Source organism: Panthera tigris, chromosome E3, assembly GCF_018350195.1.
Source record: "Panthera tigris isolate Pti1 chromosome E3, P.tigris_Pti1_mat1.1, whole genome shotgun sequence".
Taxonomy (NCBI): Eukaryota; Metazoa; Chordata; class Mammalia; order Carnivora; family Felidae; genus Panthera; species Panthera tigris.
In genome coordinates, this window is record NC_056675.1 from 32,333,801 (window position 1) to 32,349,298 (window position 15,498).

General features: G+C 51.6%; 1 protein-coding gene across 10 annotated transcripts in view; it reads right to left on the bottom strand.

The window, feature by feature from the left end:
- CLEC16A (C-type lectin domain containing 16A) overlaps positions 1-15,498 on the bottom strand; it is a 201,620-nt gene that overhangs the window by 125,423 nt on the left and 60,699 nt on the right. For all 10 annotated transcript variants that reach the window (XM_042971412.1, XM_042971414.1, XM_042971411.1 and 7 more), the window contains exons 11-12: positions 12,234-12,363; positions 8,296-8,396 (exon numbers count right to left, since the gene is read on the bottom strand). In XM_042971412.1, coding sequence (XP_042827346.1) covers positions 8,296-8,396; positions 12,234-12,363 — 231 coding nt within the window. The remainder of the gene's footprint in view (positions 1-8,295; positions 8,397-12,233; positions 12,364-15,498) is intronic.

Below are 15,498 nucleotides of genomic sequence, written 5' to 3' on the forward strand. Positions count from 1 at the left end.
CCTTTGGGGTCCCCCGGGCACCGGGCTCCCAGGTGCCACACCTGAAGCATCCAGCTTCCTCTCCAAACCTGCTCGATGGCCCACGCTCGCTGATTCTAGAAATGACACCACCGGTGGCAGGGTCAGGGACCCGGGCATCACCCAGATTCCTCCTTTGGTGCTCCCTCCCGTCCAAACCAGGCAGGACTCCCTTCCCCCAGCCCCGCTCCTCTCCTTGTCTCCCCATCTTCGTAAATGGCCCCAAACAGTTGCCCGAGTGTCCCGTTCACTCTATCAGCGTGTCCTATTTCTAGGTTCCGAACATATCATAAAACCTTCCAGTCTTCTCCATCTCTACAGCCAACATGCTGATTCAACCCACGTTAGCCCTCACCTGGATGGGTGTGGCGGCTTCCTACTGGGCCTCCCACATCCCCTGCAGCAACCCTCTCCCTCACCCGCCTCGTCTACTTTCCACCCGGTAGCCAGACTGGTCTTCAAAGACGTCCATCTGATCATGTCACTCTTCTACTTAAAAGTCCTTTAGGGTTTCCCACTGCTCTTGGAATGAAATCTAAATTCCTTTTCATAGCCTTCAAGGCCCTCCGAGATCTGGTCCCCACCCGGCTGGTCAGTGCCTCGCTCTGCTTGGCCTCACTTTCTGCTCCTCAAACCTACAAGCTCTCGCCTACATCACGGCCTTTGCACGCACTGTTCCCTTCGCCTGGACCACACCTGCCCCAGATCCTGGCAGAGGGGACTTCTCGCCCTTCAGGCCTCCGCTGTCATATTCTTTCCTCAGGCCAGCGTCCCTTGACCCCCCCTAGCTAGTAACCCTCGCACCACCACCACCACCACCACCGGTGCATTCTCTGTCACAACACGACCCGATTTCTTCTCATTCACTTGATGGAGGCTCATCAGATTGTTCCAGTGCCCAGAACGACGCCTCGCACACAGGAAGTGTGTGGCACGTACCTGAGAGATGACGACAAAGCCCTTCGCTTTCACCTCCTCGACACTGCCCACACCTGCCCATTATCTCTCCATTCTGCCCGTCTTCTGGCTGAACTACGGTGAACCCTTTCTAAGGGGTGCACAGAGGTCAGATCAGTTCCCGGATGAACCCACCTTCAGCACCCCCCACCCCAGCCCATAGGATGCGGTTCACCGTCACTGCCCACCCACTGCCCGCAGACTGGCTCCAGCCCATTCCTTTCTCGGGGCGCCCTGCCCACCCTCGCCTGCTGCCCGCCCGCCTGATGAGCGGACAGCGGTCCCAGCCTCGGTCAGCCTGGAGTCCGTGAGCCCCCAGGCTGAGCACGCTGCCTGGCACACAGCTGTGCCCTTAGTAAGTAACTGAGTAACTTCAGGAACAAATTCTTCGTGACTGACAGTCTTTCAGAACCAAAGGAGATTAGAGACAAAGCGGTCACTTTCAAAAGAAGGTAAACACGGAAGCCATGTAGATTGTGCAACGCTTTCCTGCCTGAACAACCTTCGGAGTTCCCACTGCGTCAGAACACAATCAAAGCTCCTCACCGCCGTGTGTCCCCGCTTGCCTGTCATACTGCCGTCACCTCCCACCCCTCTCGCCCTGCTCCCTCCACAGCAGCCACAGTCACGTCTGTGAAAGTATGTGTTTGGTTCACCACCGCATTCGCAACATTAACCACAGTGCCTGGCATCTAATAAATAAGGCTCCCGAGATCTCTGCTGGGAGGCTGAGGGAAGAAATAAATGAATAGCACCAGCAGGAAATGGAAGAAGGAATTAAATTCCCTCAATTATACACTTCCACTCTTTTAAGAAGAAATCCGCTTCGATGTCGAGGAGGAAGGGGAGAGGAGGAGCCTCAAGAAAGAAAGGGAGGCACCCCAGGCAGGACCTCAGTGGGGTGGTCCCTCCAGGGCCCAGCGCTGGACAAGGGAGTGCCTCCCTCCCAGGTACACAGCTCCGGCTCCAGGAAGGAAGCCCTTCAGGAAAGCCAGCCACCAGAAAGACAAAGTGCCCCTTGGCCCCCTGGAGCCTGGCATCCCCACCCCTAAGACGACACCTCCCCTGCTGAGGCCCCGAGCTCGGGCTACCAGAAAGAGAAAGAGCAGCCCAGCGAAGCCGCCGCACGGCCGAGAGGCGATCAGTCAACACACTTTGGCTGAGTGCCGACCGGCTGCCAGCCATTAAGTTGGGTACCATGGTAGGCCATCGGGACAGACATGGTCTCTGCCTTTAAAGACCAGGCAGTCCGGAATGAAAGCGAAAATATGGAGAGAAAAAGAGATAGAAAAAGTGCCACAGGATCTCCATGGAAATTTAAAAAGGTCTGCTCCTCACAAGACGTTGTTCGCTGAGGAAAAGAAAAGTCACAGACTGGGAGGAAATCCTTGTGACACTCATCTGATAAAGGACCCAGAACATATATTATTAAAAAAAAACCCAAAAACTCAAGGCTCAACAATAAGAAAACGAACAACCCGTAAAAAAATTTGAAATGATATTTCGCCAAAGAAGACACACAGAAAAGGGGCGCCTGGATGTCTCGGTTGGTTAGGTGTCCGACTTTGGCTCAGGTCATGATGTCACAGTTGTGTGAGTTCGAGCCCCGTGTGCTCTGTGCTCACAGCCTGGAACCTGCTTCTGATTCTGTGTCTCTCTCTCTCCCCGCCCCTCCCCTGCTCATGCTCTGTCTCTGTCTCTCTCAAAAATAAACGTTAAAAACTAAAAAAAAAAAAAAAAAAAAAAAAAAAAGAGACACAGAGTGGCAAATGAGGCACACAGAAAGTCATTATCATTAGTCATTAGGAAAATGCAAATTAAAATCATAATGAGACACTGCTACGTACCTATTAGAATGACGAAAATCAAAAGGAGTGCCGTACAAGTATTGCGAAGGATGTGAAAACCCGTCATACGCTGGTGATGGAACGCCAATTATACAGCTACTTAGGGAAAAAATGTGCCAGTTTTTCTTAAAAACAAACAAACCTGGGGTGCCTGGGTGGCTCAGTCAGTTAAGTGTCTTGACTCTTGGTTTTGGCCCAGGTCACGATTTCAGAGTTCCTGAGATCAAGTCCCACGTCGGGCTCTGTGCTGACATCGTGGAGTCTGCTCGGGATTCTCTCTTTCCCTCTCTCTCTGCCCCTCCCCTAAGCATGCTCGCTCGCGCTCTCACTCTCTCTCTCTCTCTCTCAAAATAAGTAAACGTTTAAAAACAAACTTAGACCAATTGTATGATTCAGTATTTACCCAAGAAAAAAGCAAACGTGTCCATAAAAGACTTGTACATGAATGTTCCTAGTACTTTACCCTTAACTGGAAATAAGCCAAGTGCCCATTAACAGACGAATGGATGAACACACGGAGGCCAGCTACTCGGCAGTCAGAAGAAACGAACCGGCGACACACAGAGCAACGTGATGAATCTCAAAATAATCACACCCAATGAAAGAAGCCATACAAAATAAGAGTACCTACTGCACGATTTTATTTATGTGAAATTCTAGGCAGGACAAACTCATTACGGTGACGAGGAACAACTCGGTGCTGCTTGGGGAGAGGGGTGAGAGCGGGCAGGGGGACGGTGACCAAGGGGCAGGAGGAGAGGTTTGGGGTGATGGATATGCACGCTGTCTGGATTGTGGTGATGGTTTCATGGGTGCAAACATAGGTCAGAACTTATCACAGCGTACACTCTCCATATGTGCAGTTTATTGTACATCGATTAGACCACAGTAAAGCTTTTTCAAGTGCCATGGCTTTCAGCCAGGATGGGTTGGATTTAGCCTCCTGATTCAAGCAACTAGAAAACTAGGCAAAATACGTAAAACAGTGATTACGACACACTGGACAGGACAAGCAGCAGCACTGGAGGGTGACCCTGTGAGGGAGGAGACGAAGGCAGCGGGCCCAGGGACCGCTCCAGTTCACGGTCTGGAAAGAGTTTCCAGGCCTTGGCCCAGAAAGAGAAAATCCCAAGAAAGGCCACAGTCTCCCTCTGTCGAGAAGGCAGAGTTTGGAGCTCAGAGGGGCCAAGTGACTGGAACCAAGAAGAGGGAGGACCAGAGAGCTGCAGACGGTCCATCTGAGGCGTCAGCTAAGTCCTGCTCTGTACATGCATGTGACAGAAGGGAAGGACTTTCTGGAACACAGCAGGTGGAACGATCTGGGGCTCACACAACGCTGACAAGAGTTCGTGTTCCCAGCGGCCAGTGTGGAAAGACCACCCAACTGTGGCCCACTGGGTACACTCTTCAGAAAGGGCCTCCCTCAGCAGTGGGGCCAAGTGAGCCTGAGACTAAAGGCTGTTCTGGACCAGCACCAGCAAAGCTTAAAAGCCTCCAAAGGATCAAACCAATTCCAAGTAACTTGACCATGACCCAGGACAGAAAAATCTCTAATAGAGACCAAACCAGGAGGAAATTCTCTAATAGAAACATAACTAGAATTTACACAGATGACACAACAGACAAGAATAAATAAAAGGGAGGTTATAAAATATTTTAAAGTGAATAAAATCAAACCACATCTATCAAAATTTATTGTGCCTAAGCACACACCTAATGTAGTGCTTAGAGGGAAATTTATAGTATTAAACTCTCATCACAAAAGGAAAAAAAAGTTAAATATCTGTGAGTGGTATGGGAAGGGTATGACTGACAAGGAATAATAGCATAAGGGAAGTTTTGGTTGATGGAATCGTAATGAATCCTGATTATGGTGGTATTGACCAAACCCACACCTGTGCTACAATTCATACAACTACAAACAAAAAAGATTAATTTCAGTATATGTTAAATTCTTTCAAAAAAAGAAAAAAACTGATTAGCTTAAAAAATCAATGATCTCAGCGTCCATCTTAAGAAACTACAAAAAGAGGAGTAAATTAATCTGAAGTAAGCAGCTAACAGTAAGAAATAATGAACAGAAAGTAATAAAACAGAAAACAGAAAAAGAGTACAGAAAAATCAATGAAACCAAAAGACAGTTCTTTGAGTATCCATAAAATTAGTATGAAATTGTTAAATCTTTAGCCAAACTGATCAGGAAAAAGAACATGAAGACCTAAACTACCAATACCATGAATTAAAATGGGGACATTACTATAGATCCTACAGACATTGAAAGGATAATAAAGGAACATAATGAACAAGGGTATACCAATAAATTTGACAATTTAGATGTAATGACAAATTCCTTGAAAGACACAAGCGATCAAAGTTCACTCAAGAAGAACAAATAAAGCTTCATTAGCCCTATATCTACTGAAGAATCTGAGTAGCTAAAAATCTTCCCTCAAAGAAAACTCTAGGCCCAGATGGATTCACTGGTGGATTCTACCAAACAGTTAAGGAAGAAATCATACCAGTTCCATAAAAACTGTATACAATCCAGGAGTAGGAAATGGTTCTGAATTTATTCCATAAGGTAAACATAACTCTGAAAGCAAATAGAATGAGAATTACAAGACCATAAACAAATATCACTCTTGAACATAAATGCAAAACTCCTTAACAAAATTTTAGGCAGGTCAAATTCAGTAATGTATAAAATGTGCCTGCCACATTAGATGGGACTAACAAACCCCAAGTGAGTATCACCTGAAGGGATCAGAAAAAACTCCCTTGCAACTAGACCCTTGACAGGCAAGTAGAATCTCAACAGGTGGGGACACTGGGGTCGAGAAAATGGCAGGAAGAAACACAAACGAATGTAAGAAAGTAGAAGACTAGCCAGGAGCAGGTAGGCGTGTTGGCACTGACCGGGATGGCTGCCAGGCTTCCAGAGAAGCTCATTGCTCTGGGAACGGTCCCAGTCCCAGGGCCCTGGGGCCAAGTCTGTGCTATATGACCCTGACCCCCAGCCATGACTGAATGTTCCAGAGTTAGACACACCACCAAAAGCTGCAACAATCAGATCTCTTGCCCAAGAATGTGAAACCTGAATGGAAACAGACTCCCAACCTGGGATCTGCTGGGGCCAAATCACAATCTGCCTTGAGGAAGTCCCCAGAGCTGGTTGGTTCCTGCCCTTCCCTCTGTCTTTCAGCAACTGCTCGGATCCTGGGAGCTGGCCCAGGGGCCTTCCTATAGACTTTCCCTTTTACTGCTTTAAGTTAATGAGAAGTAGTTCCTGTTGCTTGTAACCAGAACTTTAAGGAGTTCGGGGAGTACCGTGTCAGTATCCCCAAGTTTATCTCTGTGAAAGAGTTCTACCACTAGATAAAAATTTGCACCCAAATAAAAATTTGCTTCCCAAAGGTCTGTGAAGGGAAGTCAGAGGAACCAGATCAAGTTGGAATGGTGGGTGCAGTCTGGATACTTAAAATGCCAGGAAGAGGAGGGAGGAGTTTAAGGGAGAGACGAAGGCACGAAGGGATTCTGAACGGGAGGCACATGGTCCACACCGTGTCACAGAGGATCTCCTGGCAGTGCTATGGAGGACGGGTTACGAAACGGCCGTATGTTAGACCCGTACGGAGGCTGGGATAACGGCCACTGGAATGACGTGCCCAGACCTCTCTTGCCCTCGTGCCTCTGGCTCTCACCTGCAGCATCTAGCTTCGAGCCAGGCACCAAGCCACACTTGGTTAAATTCTGCTGATCAGACAGCTGAAGAGGGAGGACTGACAAAGGCTGACGACCAAATGCTAGATCAAAGGAGGGAAGGAGCTAAAGGTCATGGTAGTTTCAGCCTGGTAGGCAATCTGAACCGAACCAGAAACGGCAGAAAGCGTGATGAGGTCAGGGTATACTTCAGGGAACGGCACACATTGTTCCAGGTGCCATTGAAACACCTGAGTAGGAGTCTCCAGCAGGCAGCGGGCAGGAGCTCGGACTGCAGAGGGCACAGAAGTCAGGTGCCGGGGAGCGGTGGGCGGCACCTGGGCGGGAGTCGGTCAGTCTCATGGAGTTCTGCTTCCGCCCAGAAACTGAGGGCTCCTGCGTGCCACTCACCACGCCAGGGGCTGGAGGGGATCGCAGAAGCCACGGGAGCGAGCGAGATGGGAGGAAACGTCAGCAGGATTCCGAGCCTGCTGAGCGCCTCTTAGAGGTCTCTTGCCGGGGGCACAATGACTCACAAATGACAAGAGCCATCACGGTGGGTCCTCTCCAGGGTGGGAAAAGCCTGGAAGGAGTTTCGGTGCTGTTCAATAAGGGGATGATGGCAGAATCAATGATGCACAGACATGACGATCAAAAAGAACAAGGCAGTTCTCTAGGAACATGATACGTGGATACATGACGATGTCAGAAAAACAGGGTATGGACAATTAGGGACACCTTATTTATGGTTCAGTGCGGGGCAGTCGTAGAAATAAAATCCTATACGCTTGTACTTGGGTCTGCATGGAGATCTCTAAAGAGACACGCAAGAAACTGCTAACACGAACTGCCTTGAAGAAGAGGGTGGAGGACAGAGATGGGAGGGGAGGCTTTTTTTTTTTTAACATATATATTTTTGCCACTAGTCCACTTATTTATCAGGGTTAAAGATTTAAGAGTAAATATTTACTATGTCGAGGGCTTCTTAAACGTTTCTAGGCATAGGCTGCCTTAGTAAAACCCACATCCACCTCCACACCTCCCAATTAGCTTATGAAAAACCTCCTAAAACGTCACCTGCTACAAAGTCCCCTCTACGCCAAGCCCAGCTCCTGGCAGAGGCCAGAAAGAATGTTCTTGATTTCTGTGCAGAGATTCTGATGTGGAGGTTTCAGAACCTACCGGTGTCAAGCCAGGTGGGGGGTACACCAGAGGCCGTCCCCAGCGAGGAAGTGAATGAATGAATCCTAACCAGATCTGTCAGTTCCACGGGACTCTGATCCTGACCACTCCACCTCAATGGGGGAAGCCAGAGAACCACACCTTTCTTCAGAAAGGAAACCTACAATTCCACCCAATCTGCCCAGGGTCTATTTTAGCCCTCAACCCAGAGCAAGAACTTCAGCTATTATAAATAGCAAAACCAAGATCACAATTTGACTGATTTCAGTTCTGATGTTAGGAAAAGAGGTCGGGTGCTCAGCCGGTTGTAAAAGCGAGGGGTCGAAAGAAAACCACAGTGTGAAGATAGTCATACCAGGTTAGACGCTCACTTGTACCCTTCCTCCCACCAGCCATATTGCCTGAGTAACCAATTCCTGTGGCTTTGGTCTGTGCAAAAGCACCTGAGAAATTCTGACGAGGCTGAAGAGAAGTTTCGGGGGAGTCTGCCAAAACCAGAAAGGGCATCCCTCAAGGAGAGCGGCTTTCTTTTTTTGTTCCACGAGGCAGAGGAGGGGGATGCCAGGAAGGCGGGAGAGGTGAGAAGGCTTACCTTTGTTATGAGACATGGCATAGAGGAGGCAGAGCACAAACAGTGCGTGGTAGTCGTCGTCCGGGCTGTCCAGGGCGTGGTACACCATATCTAGGAAGGGTCTGGAAAAGAGGAGGGGTGCGCATGAGCCTCCTGGCGCACACGGTGACCACTTCTCTCCCACCAGTGCGTGGCGAGCCCTCTGAGTGCCGCGGCCAACACCAGGCGTTGGGGACGGGCTCTGCCTGTGGGAAGCTATCTCCAGGGGAAAGTGACAGAGGACCAGACCCCTTAGCACACAACAGTCATGCCCCAGCTGTTCTAGACAATGGGGGTAAACGACGCAAAGCCCTGCTCCTGGGGCACTCCCATGCCGGCGAACAGACGGACCACATCATCGCCGAGACGAGTAAGGAGCGAAGGAAGAAAAGGGAGCGGCGAGGGAGACAGACAACACCAGACAGAGCACCAGCAAGTCCGAACAACTGCAGAAGGTGGGCCCTGGAGCCAGACTGCCTGGGTTCCAATTCGGATTCAGCCTCTCCTAGCTGCAAACCCTTGGGTCAGCTACCTAAAACCTGTCCGTTTGCCCATCGGGAAGGTAGGGATTAAACCCTCACAGGGTTCCGGTGAGGGTTCAAGTGAAACCACGAAGGGCCTTGAACACAGGCCCGGGTGCTCAGTGCCAAGCGTCCTGGCGTGGAGCAGCTGACAGAGGATCCCTGTTTTGTGTTTTCCAAGGGCACTTTCTCCACGAGCTCGCTTTGGCAGGTGCTGGCCCAGCAATTTCTTGGACGGACTTTCTCTGACGGGCAAGAAGCGATGTGAGGTCTCAACTCTGATGCTTAGTGGAAATACCACAAACCGCACACCCCAAATGCTGCCCTTCCAAGGGAAGGGCCTGGTCTGGAGAGATAGAACAAGGACGTTCATCACAAGGATGATAGAACACGCACAGATATGGCCGCACAGGCAGGGGGCTCTGAGCCTGTGACCAACGGTGGCCGCCTCTCTGGATGCCAGGCCGAAGCCAAGAAAACAGAGCACCTTGGCGAATGACGGGAGCACACGTAGCTCCTAGAAGGCCACACAGCCACCGTCAACACCACTGTGTAGGGGGCAGTGAAGAGGTGTGGCAGACACACAGGGAGACGCTTCACTGCCTAACCTTTTAGACTTAAAAAAAAAAAAAAAAAATCTGAATCCCATAAACATACCAGTGATTCAAAATATTTAACTGGAAGAGGCCAAAGAGAAAGCAGTGAAAATGTTCTTGTGGCAACATTTCAAATGAACACCGGACACTCGGAAATTGAAGGAAGAACCCTTTTTAGAAGGGGACAATTAGGTCCAGGCTGCTTCTCCAGGGCCCCAGACCTTCCCCGGCCCAGATCCGGCACCTTTCGGATGCCTGAATAGTTTTGCCATGTGCGGATTTGGGTTTCTGTAAGTTCCTGGCAAGAACACTTCCAAACTTAAGAGCAGGATAAAACGTTTTCTTGTAAACCAGCCGCTTGGAATGTGGATTATATTTTCGTTTGGGAGCAATACACATAACCAAATGCCCAGGAACAGAGGGAGGGCCGGGGGGACATAACATCTTCTAGGAGATGAAGTGTCGTGCAGCCATTAGCATTGTGTTTGCTCAGAGTACAGCACACTGAAAAAGATGCCTGGTGTTAGGTATTGAATGGAAAGAAAGAAGACAAAATGATAGGCATGGTAAAGTGTAAGTCCTGGGGGCACGGATGGCACAGTTCCCACTAAACGGGCAATGAAAAACGACGGGCAGGAAATAACCAGGACGCTAGTGACAGCTGCCTTCGAGACTGGCATCACGGAGACCTCTTCCCCTTCTTCATACGTTTTTTCAAAATGTTTTCACGTTTTCTGAATGTGTATTACTTTTGTAATTTTTTTTAACTTTTTTTTTTTTAAAGAAAAGAAAAAAAAAAACTTTTTAAAAACATTTTTCAGTTTCTCAGGCCTGTATTTAACCCCGAATGCAGACATAGGCCCAGGATATACAAGGAGCAGGAGAACAGTTCCGCTTTGTACTTCGCTGTTTCTTCAGACAAGTGGGCCAATGTCAAGATGCGATTCATGTCAAGGAGAACAGTCCGCTCCCTCCCTCCCCCGGAGCGCCCTCCTCCCTGCTCAGTGCCCGGGACCGGGAGGGGAGAAGTCCGCGGCAGTGTTTCTGACAACCAACAACTCGATACCTTCGCAAAGGAGAAGGCAACTATCGACCTGCTCCAGTCTCTCCTTGGATTGGGTCTCAGAGCAAAGCACAGCCCTGACCCAAGGGTTCCCGCGGCCGCAAGCTTGCACGTGGGCCCAACTCGAGGCACCAGGCTCAGCTTCCGTTACAAGCCACGTGGTAAAAGAGGTCAGTTAAAGTCACGGAAAGTTACGAAACAATCTCAATCGACTCTAAGAAAACCCCTCTCTTCACTAAAAATCAGGAAAAAACAAAAAAAGAAAGAAATCTCAACCGAACATTCAAAACATAACAATTTGGTCTGTCGCCTTTTTTTTTTTTTTTAAAGACTACATGCTTATTTTCTTTCGTTTAGCGAAGCTATACTATTACCATACTATGTCAAATATGTGCTCTGTTTCCGTTTATTAGATCCTAAGGAACCCAACATATCCTGACAGTATTCACTTAAAAGCAGCAGCTGACATTCTATCAAGCCGACGCTCCCCCGTTTGCTTATGCGCGCCCCCCCCCCCGCTACTAGTCATTTGTGGTTTTACAATCATTCCTATCCTAACTAATGCTGTGCCAAGCAACTGAAGGTTGTTTTCCCATCCCTTTCTGTGTTGAGAATGATTCCCTTCATTTTCAGAGCTCCAGGAGTTATGTTCTTTGCTGCCAAGCAAAATCAAAAAGGTCTCTGTGAGTTCCAACAACTGATAGCCTGCACCACACTCCAGGGTTTTTTGTTGAAACCAAAGTAAAAATGGCCCCCTTGTGCATCTGATAGAAATTAATCCTGTCTGTTAGATAACTGAAACATTTGCCAAGCCAAGGGATGTGGAGGAAAAAATCAGTGTGCTTCAACTCTCCGCTTCAAGCTGGACGAATAAAGAGGATGGTGTGTGTGTTTCAGCCGCTCCGGCCCGAGAGGCCAGGAAGGGAGTGCTCTGCAGGCCGACGTGCCGTGCGTTTATGAACCCTGAAGGAGGATCAGGACAGTGCGGGGGTCAGCCCGGGGGGCCACCTGTTGAGGAAGTAACTCTGAAACGAAGAAGCCCTCGCAACAGTTCGCCGCACACTTTGAGAGCAAGCTTACGCCCCGTCTCATTCTGGAAGGGGCGGTGCTGCAGCAAGTTTCCGGGAAATGTGGCATCTCCACGGTTTAAGAGGATTTCGCTGCCGCGGGCCATCAGTGAAATGAAAAATCAGGGGAAAAGTTGAAGGTGGACAGCAGCATTAAATCACGCTGGCTAAGCCACGAGGGCACGCCCCACAGGCAGCGGGGTAGCACGGCAGTGAACGAATGAGCCAGGGAGATCCAAACGCGGCTCCCAAGGGGCTCCCTCCTGGGAGCGGCAGGGCACGGCCACGGGGTGGCCCACACCCTTTAGGACAGGGCACAGCCCCAAAGCGCTTGGGGGGGGGGGCGCCATGTCTCAGTCTTCCCCTTTCCAAGGGGTGAGCGCTACAGGGCTGAGTGGCAGCTTCGTTCCTGCGCCTCTCGAGAGGGGCTGTGCCTGTGGTGGCCGAGGGGCTGGAGGAACAGGGAGGAAGCAGGACGACTTTGCGGAGGAGAAGGCACCACACGGGTGGCGGGAAGAGGCCCCCGGTCACCTCTGGGGGGCACCCCGGCCCAGGCAGCCCCCCTCACCGCTCAGCCTACGTCCTCGCCCCAGCGACGGAGCAGCACCCCCCACCCCGACTGGCAGGCGCCCCACCCGCGGCACCAGCCCGAGCGGGGGACGACGGGCTGCACCTGCTCCACTGCACGCTCTCCAAGCCCGTGGCGGCGCTCTTCTCCTCGTCCGTGGTGTTCTGTTCCTGCACGGACGTGCTGGCCGCCAGCTCCGGGAGCTTGCTGCGCTCCATGATCACCATCTCTATCTCTAGGAGCAAACACAGAGACCGGGATGAGCCCAGACAGCTTCACGGACCTGGATTTACAGACACAGCCGGGCCACAGACAAAGCCTGAGGGGACGGCTCCTAACACGTCCAGCAAGGCTCGCCGGCAGTGACGGGAACATCGGCAACAGGCCGGGGACAAATAAGACAGAGGCCAGAACCCCTCTCCCGTCTCATCCCGGCAATGCCAAGAAGCGTGACCCTGACTTTGACCCCCCCCCCAAAAAAAGCACAAATTGCAGTAGCTTATTCAATGTCAAGGTGTTTTTTAAGATACTTATTCTGCTCCACTGATACCACACTTCCTTCCCAAAGGAGTGGAGGCAGCACAAGAAAAATGATACGTGGTTAATAAATCATAACCCGATTCACTGAGAATATTCTGAAACCGTTTACACCGTACAAAAGGCTTTGACGCGCCTGAAGCTTTTGTTTTCCTTTTCCCCCCCGACAACTTCCAGAAGGCAGGGAGAGGTTAGAAACCTCACTGTATTTTTCCCAATTAAATAAGGGCAACTTGAAGCAACGACTGAAGCACGGCGTCCGTGGTTTATTTTCCGAAAGAGATACGAACCAGGAGAGGAAAACATCTTGAACTGGAGATGGTTAGCTGTGGGCCGTAAGGTGTCCGTGTCATGGGGGTCTTTGACATGAGGTGTGGACCTTCAGACAGCTGGTTCTTGGAACCCAGAGTTCAGGTCAACCCCCATCTTCAGGAGACGGAGGAGGGAAAGGACGCTGATGTGTGGACCTGCACTTGTTTCTTGAGGGGCGGGAGCGCGCCCAGGACTCTGGCGGCCCTTGCCAGCCATGGTCTTTCCCTGGACCGGCACAAGGGCCTCCCACCTGGCCGCCGCCTCCCGTCACCCCCAGTTTGTTCTCCACACAGACTCAAGTTATTTCAAGTGGAAATTAGCTCATGTCGCCCTTCTGTTCAGAACTCTCCGCCGCCTTCCCATCACACTCGGGATGATATCCAAACGCCTTCCACGGCGTCGAGGCCTCACACGGCCTGGCCCCTGTCCACCTCTGACCTCACTGCCTGGCCTCCTCTGCCTCACGCCTCTCCAGCTGTGCTGACAGCTTCTTCCACGCTCTTGAGGGGCCCAAGCTTGTTTCTGCCCAGGATCGTTACACGGCTGCTTCCTCTGCCCGGGACGCTTTCACCCCCGGTCTTCCCTACCCTGGCCTGACCCGATCACATCCTTCGAGGCCCAGCTCCAATGCCACCAACCTCAGAGAGGTCTTCTCCGACACCCTCTACACCTGTTTTTCCTTTACCTCTTTATTATTATCTAAAATCCGTATTTCATTCATACTTCCTTAGTTCTTCCCTCCTGTCCACTTCCTGTGCCAGGATCCCATCTAGGGTACCAGGTTGTATCCAGTCACCACGTCCCCTTGGGCTCCTCCCGGCTGTGACCAAGTGTTTGACTTCCTTGCCTCTGGTGACCTAACAGCTTTGAGGAGACAGAACTGGTCAGGTATTTTGCGGAACGTCTCCCAACCTGGGTCTGGTGTTTTCTCATCACTAGACTAGGCTTGCAGGTTCCGGGAGGAAGCCCACGCAGGAGACGTGCCCTTCTCACCCCGCTGCAGCGAGGGTACGGGCTCCCAACACAACGCCGTGTCCGCTTATGTGACATCTACACCACCTGACGGAGCTGACGCTGGTCACACTTCCCCACCGGAGAGTTACCTGCCCTCCTCCTTCCACTCAACACTCGCTGCGAGTGAGTCATTAAGCGCAGCCCACAGCTGAGGAGGGGGAGTTACCACGTTCCAGCTCCTGGAGCAGGCGGTAGCATCCATCAATTACGTGGAATTCTTCTGCATGAATGTGTCCCCTCTGCCCCGTCTCAATTTTACTTCTTGGCATTTGTAACTGCCGGGATTTTCTATGTTCTGTGTATCCGTTTGCTTGCTTCCCGTCTGCCTTCCCCCACTCGAATGGGGGCTTCGTAAGAACAGCTGCCTTGTCTGTCTTGCTCTCCGCTGGGCCTCTGGGGTCGGGCCCAGGGCCTGCGACCAGAGGGCAAGCGCTCAGTGATGGGACGGACAGGGGGACGAGGCTCCGGCTGCACACAGGGCCGGAAGCGACGCATGCACGGCCGCCACAACGTGGAGCAGGTGACCCAGAGCCGCACCCAGTCTGCCCTGAGCCTGCACCGTGTTCTCATGGGAGACATCCCGGGCCCACCACCCTCTGGGACCCCCTCGGGCACGGCTGCACCTGCCACGGTCCTCGGGAGTGGACGAGGGCATCCCCCACCGGTCCACATGGGCCCCGACCGCTAGCCCCTCCTTCTCAGTGTGGCCCGGAGTCAGACACTGCAGACCGGAGCCTCCCACGGGGCCGCCCCCACCACAGACGCGGGGGCCGACCCACGATTTTCAAGTGGTGTCCGGACAGTTTGTTTGCGTAGTTCTGTATTTATTTTCACGCGCACGGGAAGAAAATTCTAACCACACAGAGAACCTGTTCTTCAACCGCGGCTATCACCACTTGAGGGGGCGAAATGTAAGGGGAAGAAAGGGAGTCGATTCACAGGGAGCTATCGAGTCAGCAGGAGTCCGAGCAGCCAGGGCCGCCGCCAAGAGCAGGCGGCGGCACAGACTGGGGGCTGAGAACCACCGCGCCCTCCTGCGTCTGCGCCTTCCCCCCCACCAACCTCCTTCAGTGGCCTCGCAATGAGCCCCACCTCCCTGCTGTGGGGCAGACACCTTATATTTTTAATTATTCTCACCTTTAAAAAACCTGTCCCATTTATGTTGTTTATAACGTTAACACGGCAATACAAATACGTGCAACTTACAACAAACGGACCTGTGTTTGGAAGACGCGTGCTGAAATCGCAGATCTACTTGACTGTTCTGTGTTCCTGATAGAGCATGCCAGCGAAAACATCTGAATACTAGCAGGCTGGCTGTGGTGCCAGCCTCTGGCTTCGACCCTGGGACCCGTGACACGCCTCCCGTACCGCTCGCTGCAAGCTCCCGTGCCTCCCAGCCCGGCTGACAAGGCGGAACTCCGCTCCGAGGACTCCCCGAGGTTACGGGGCCGAGCCCTAGCCCCTCACTCTAGAGAATACGCTGCTCTGACGTGGTAATTCCTTT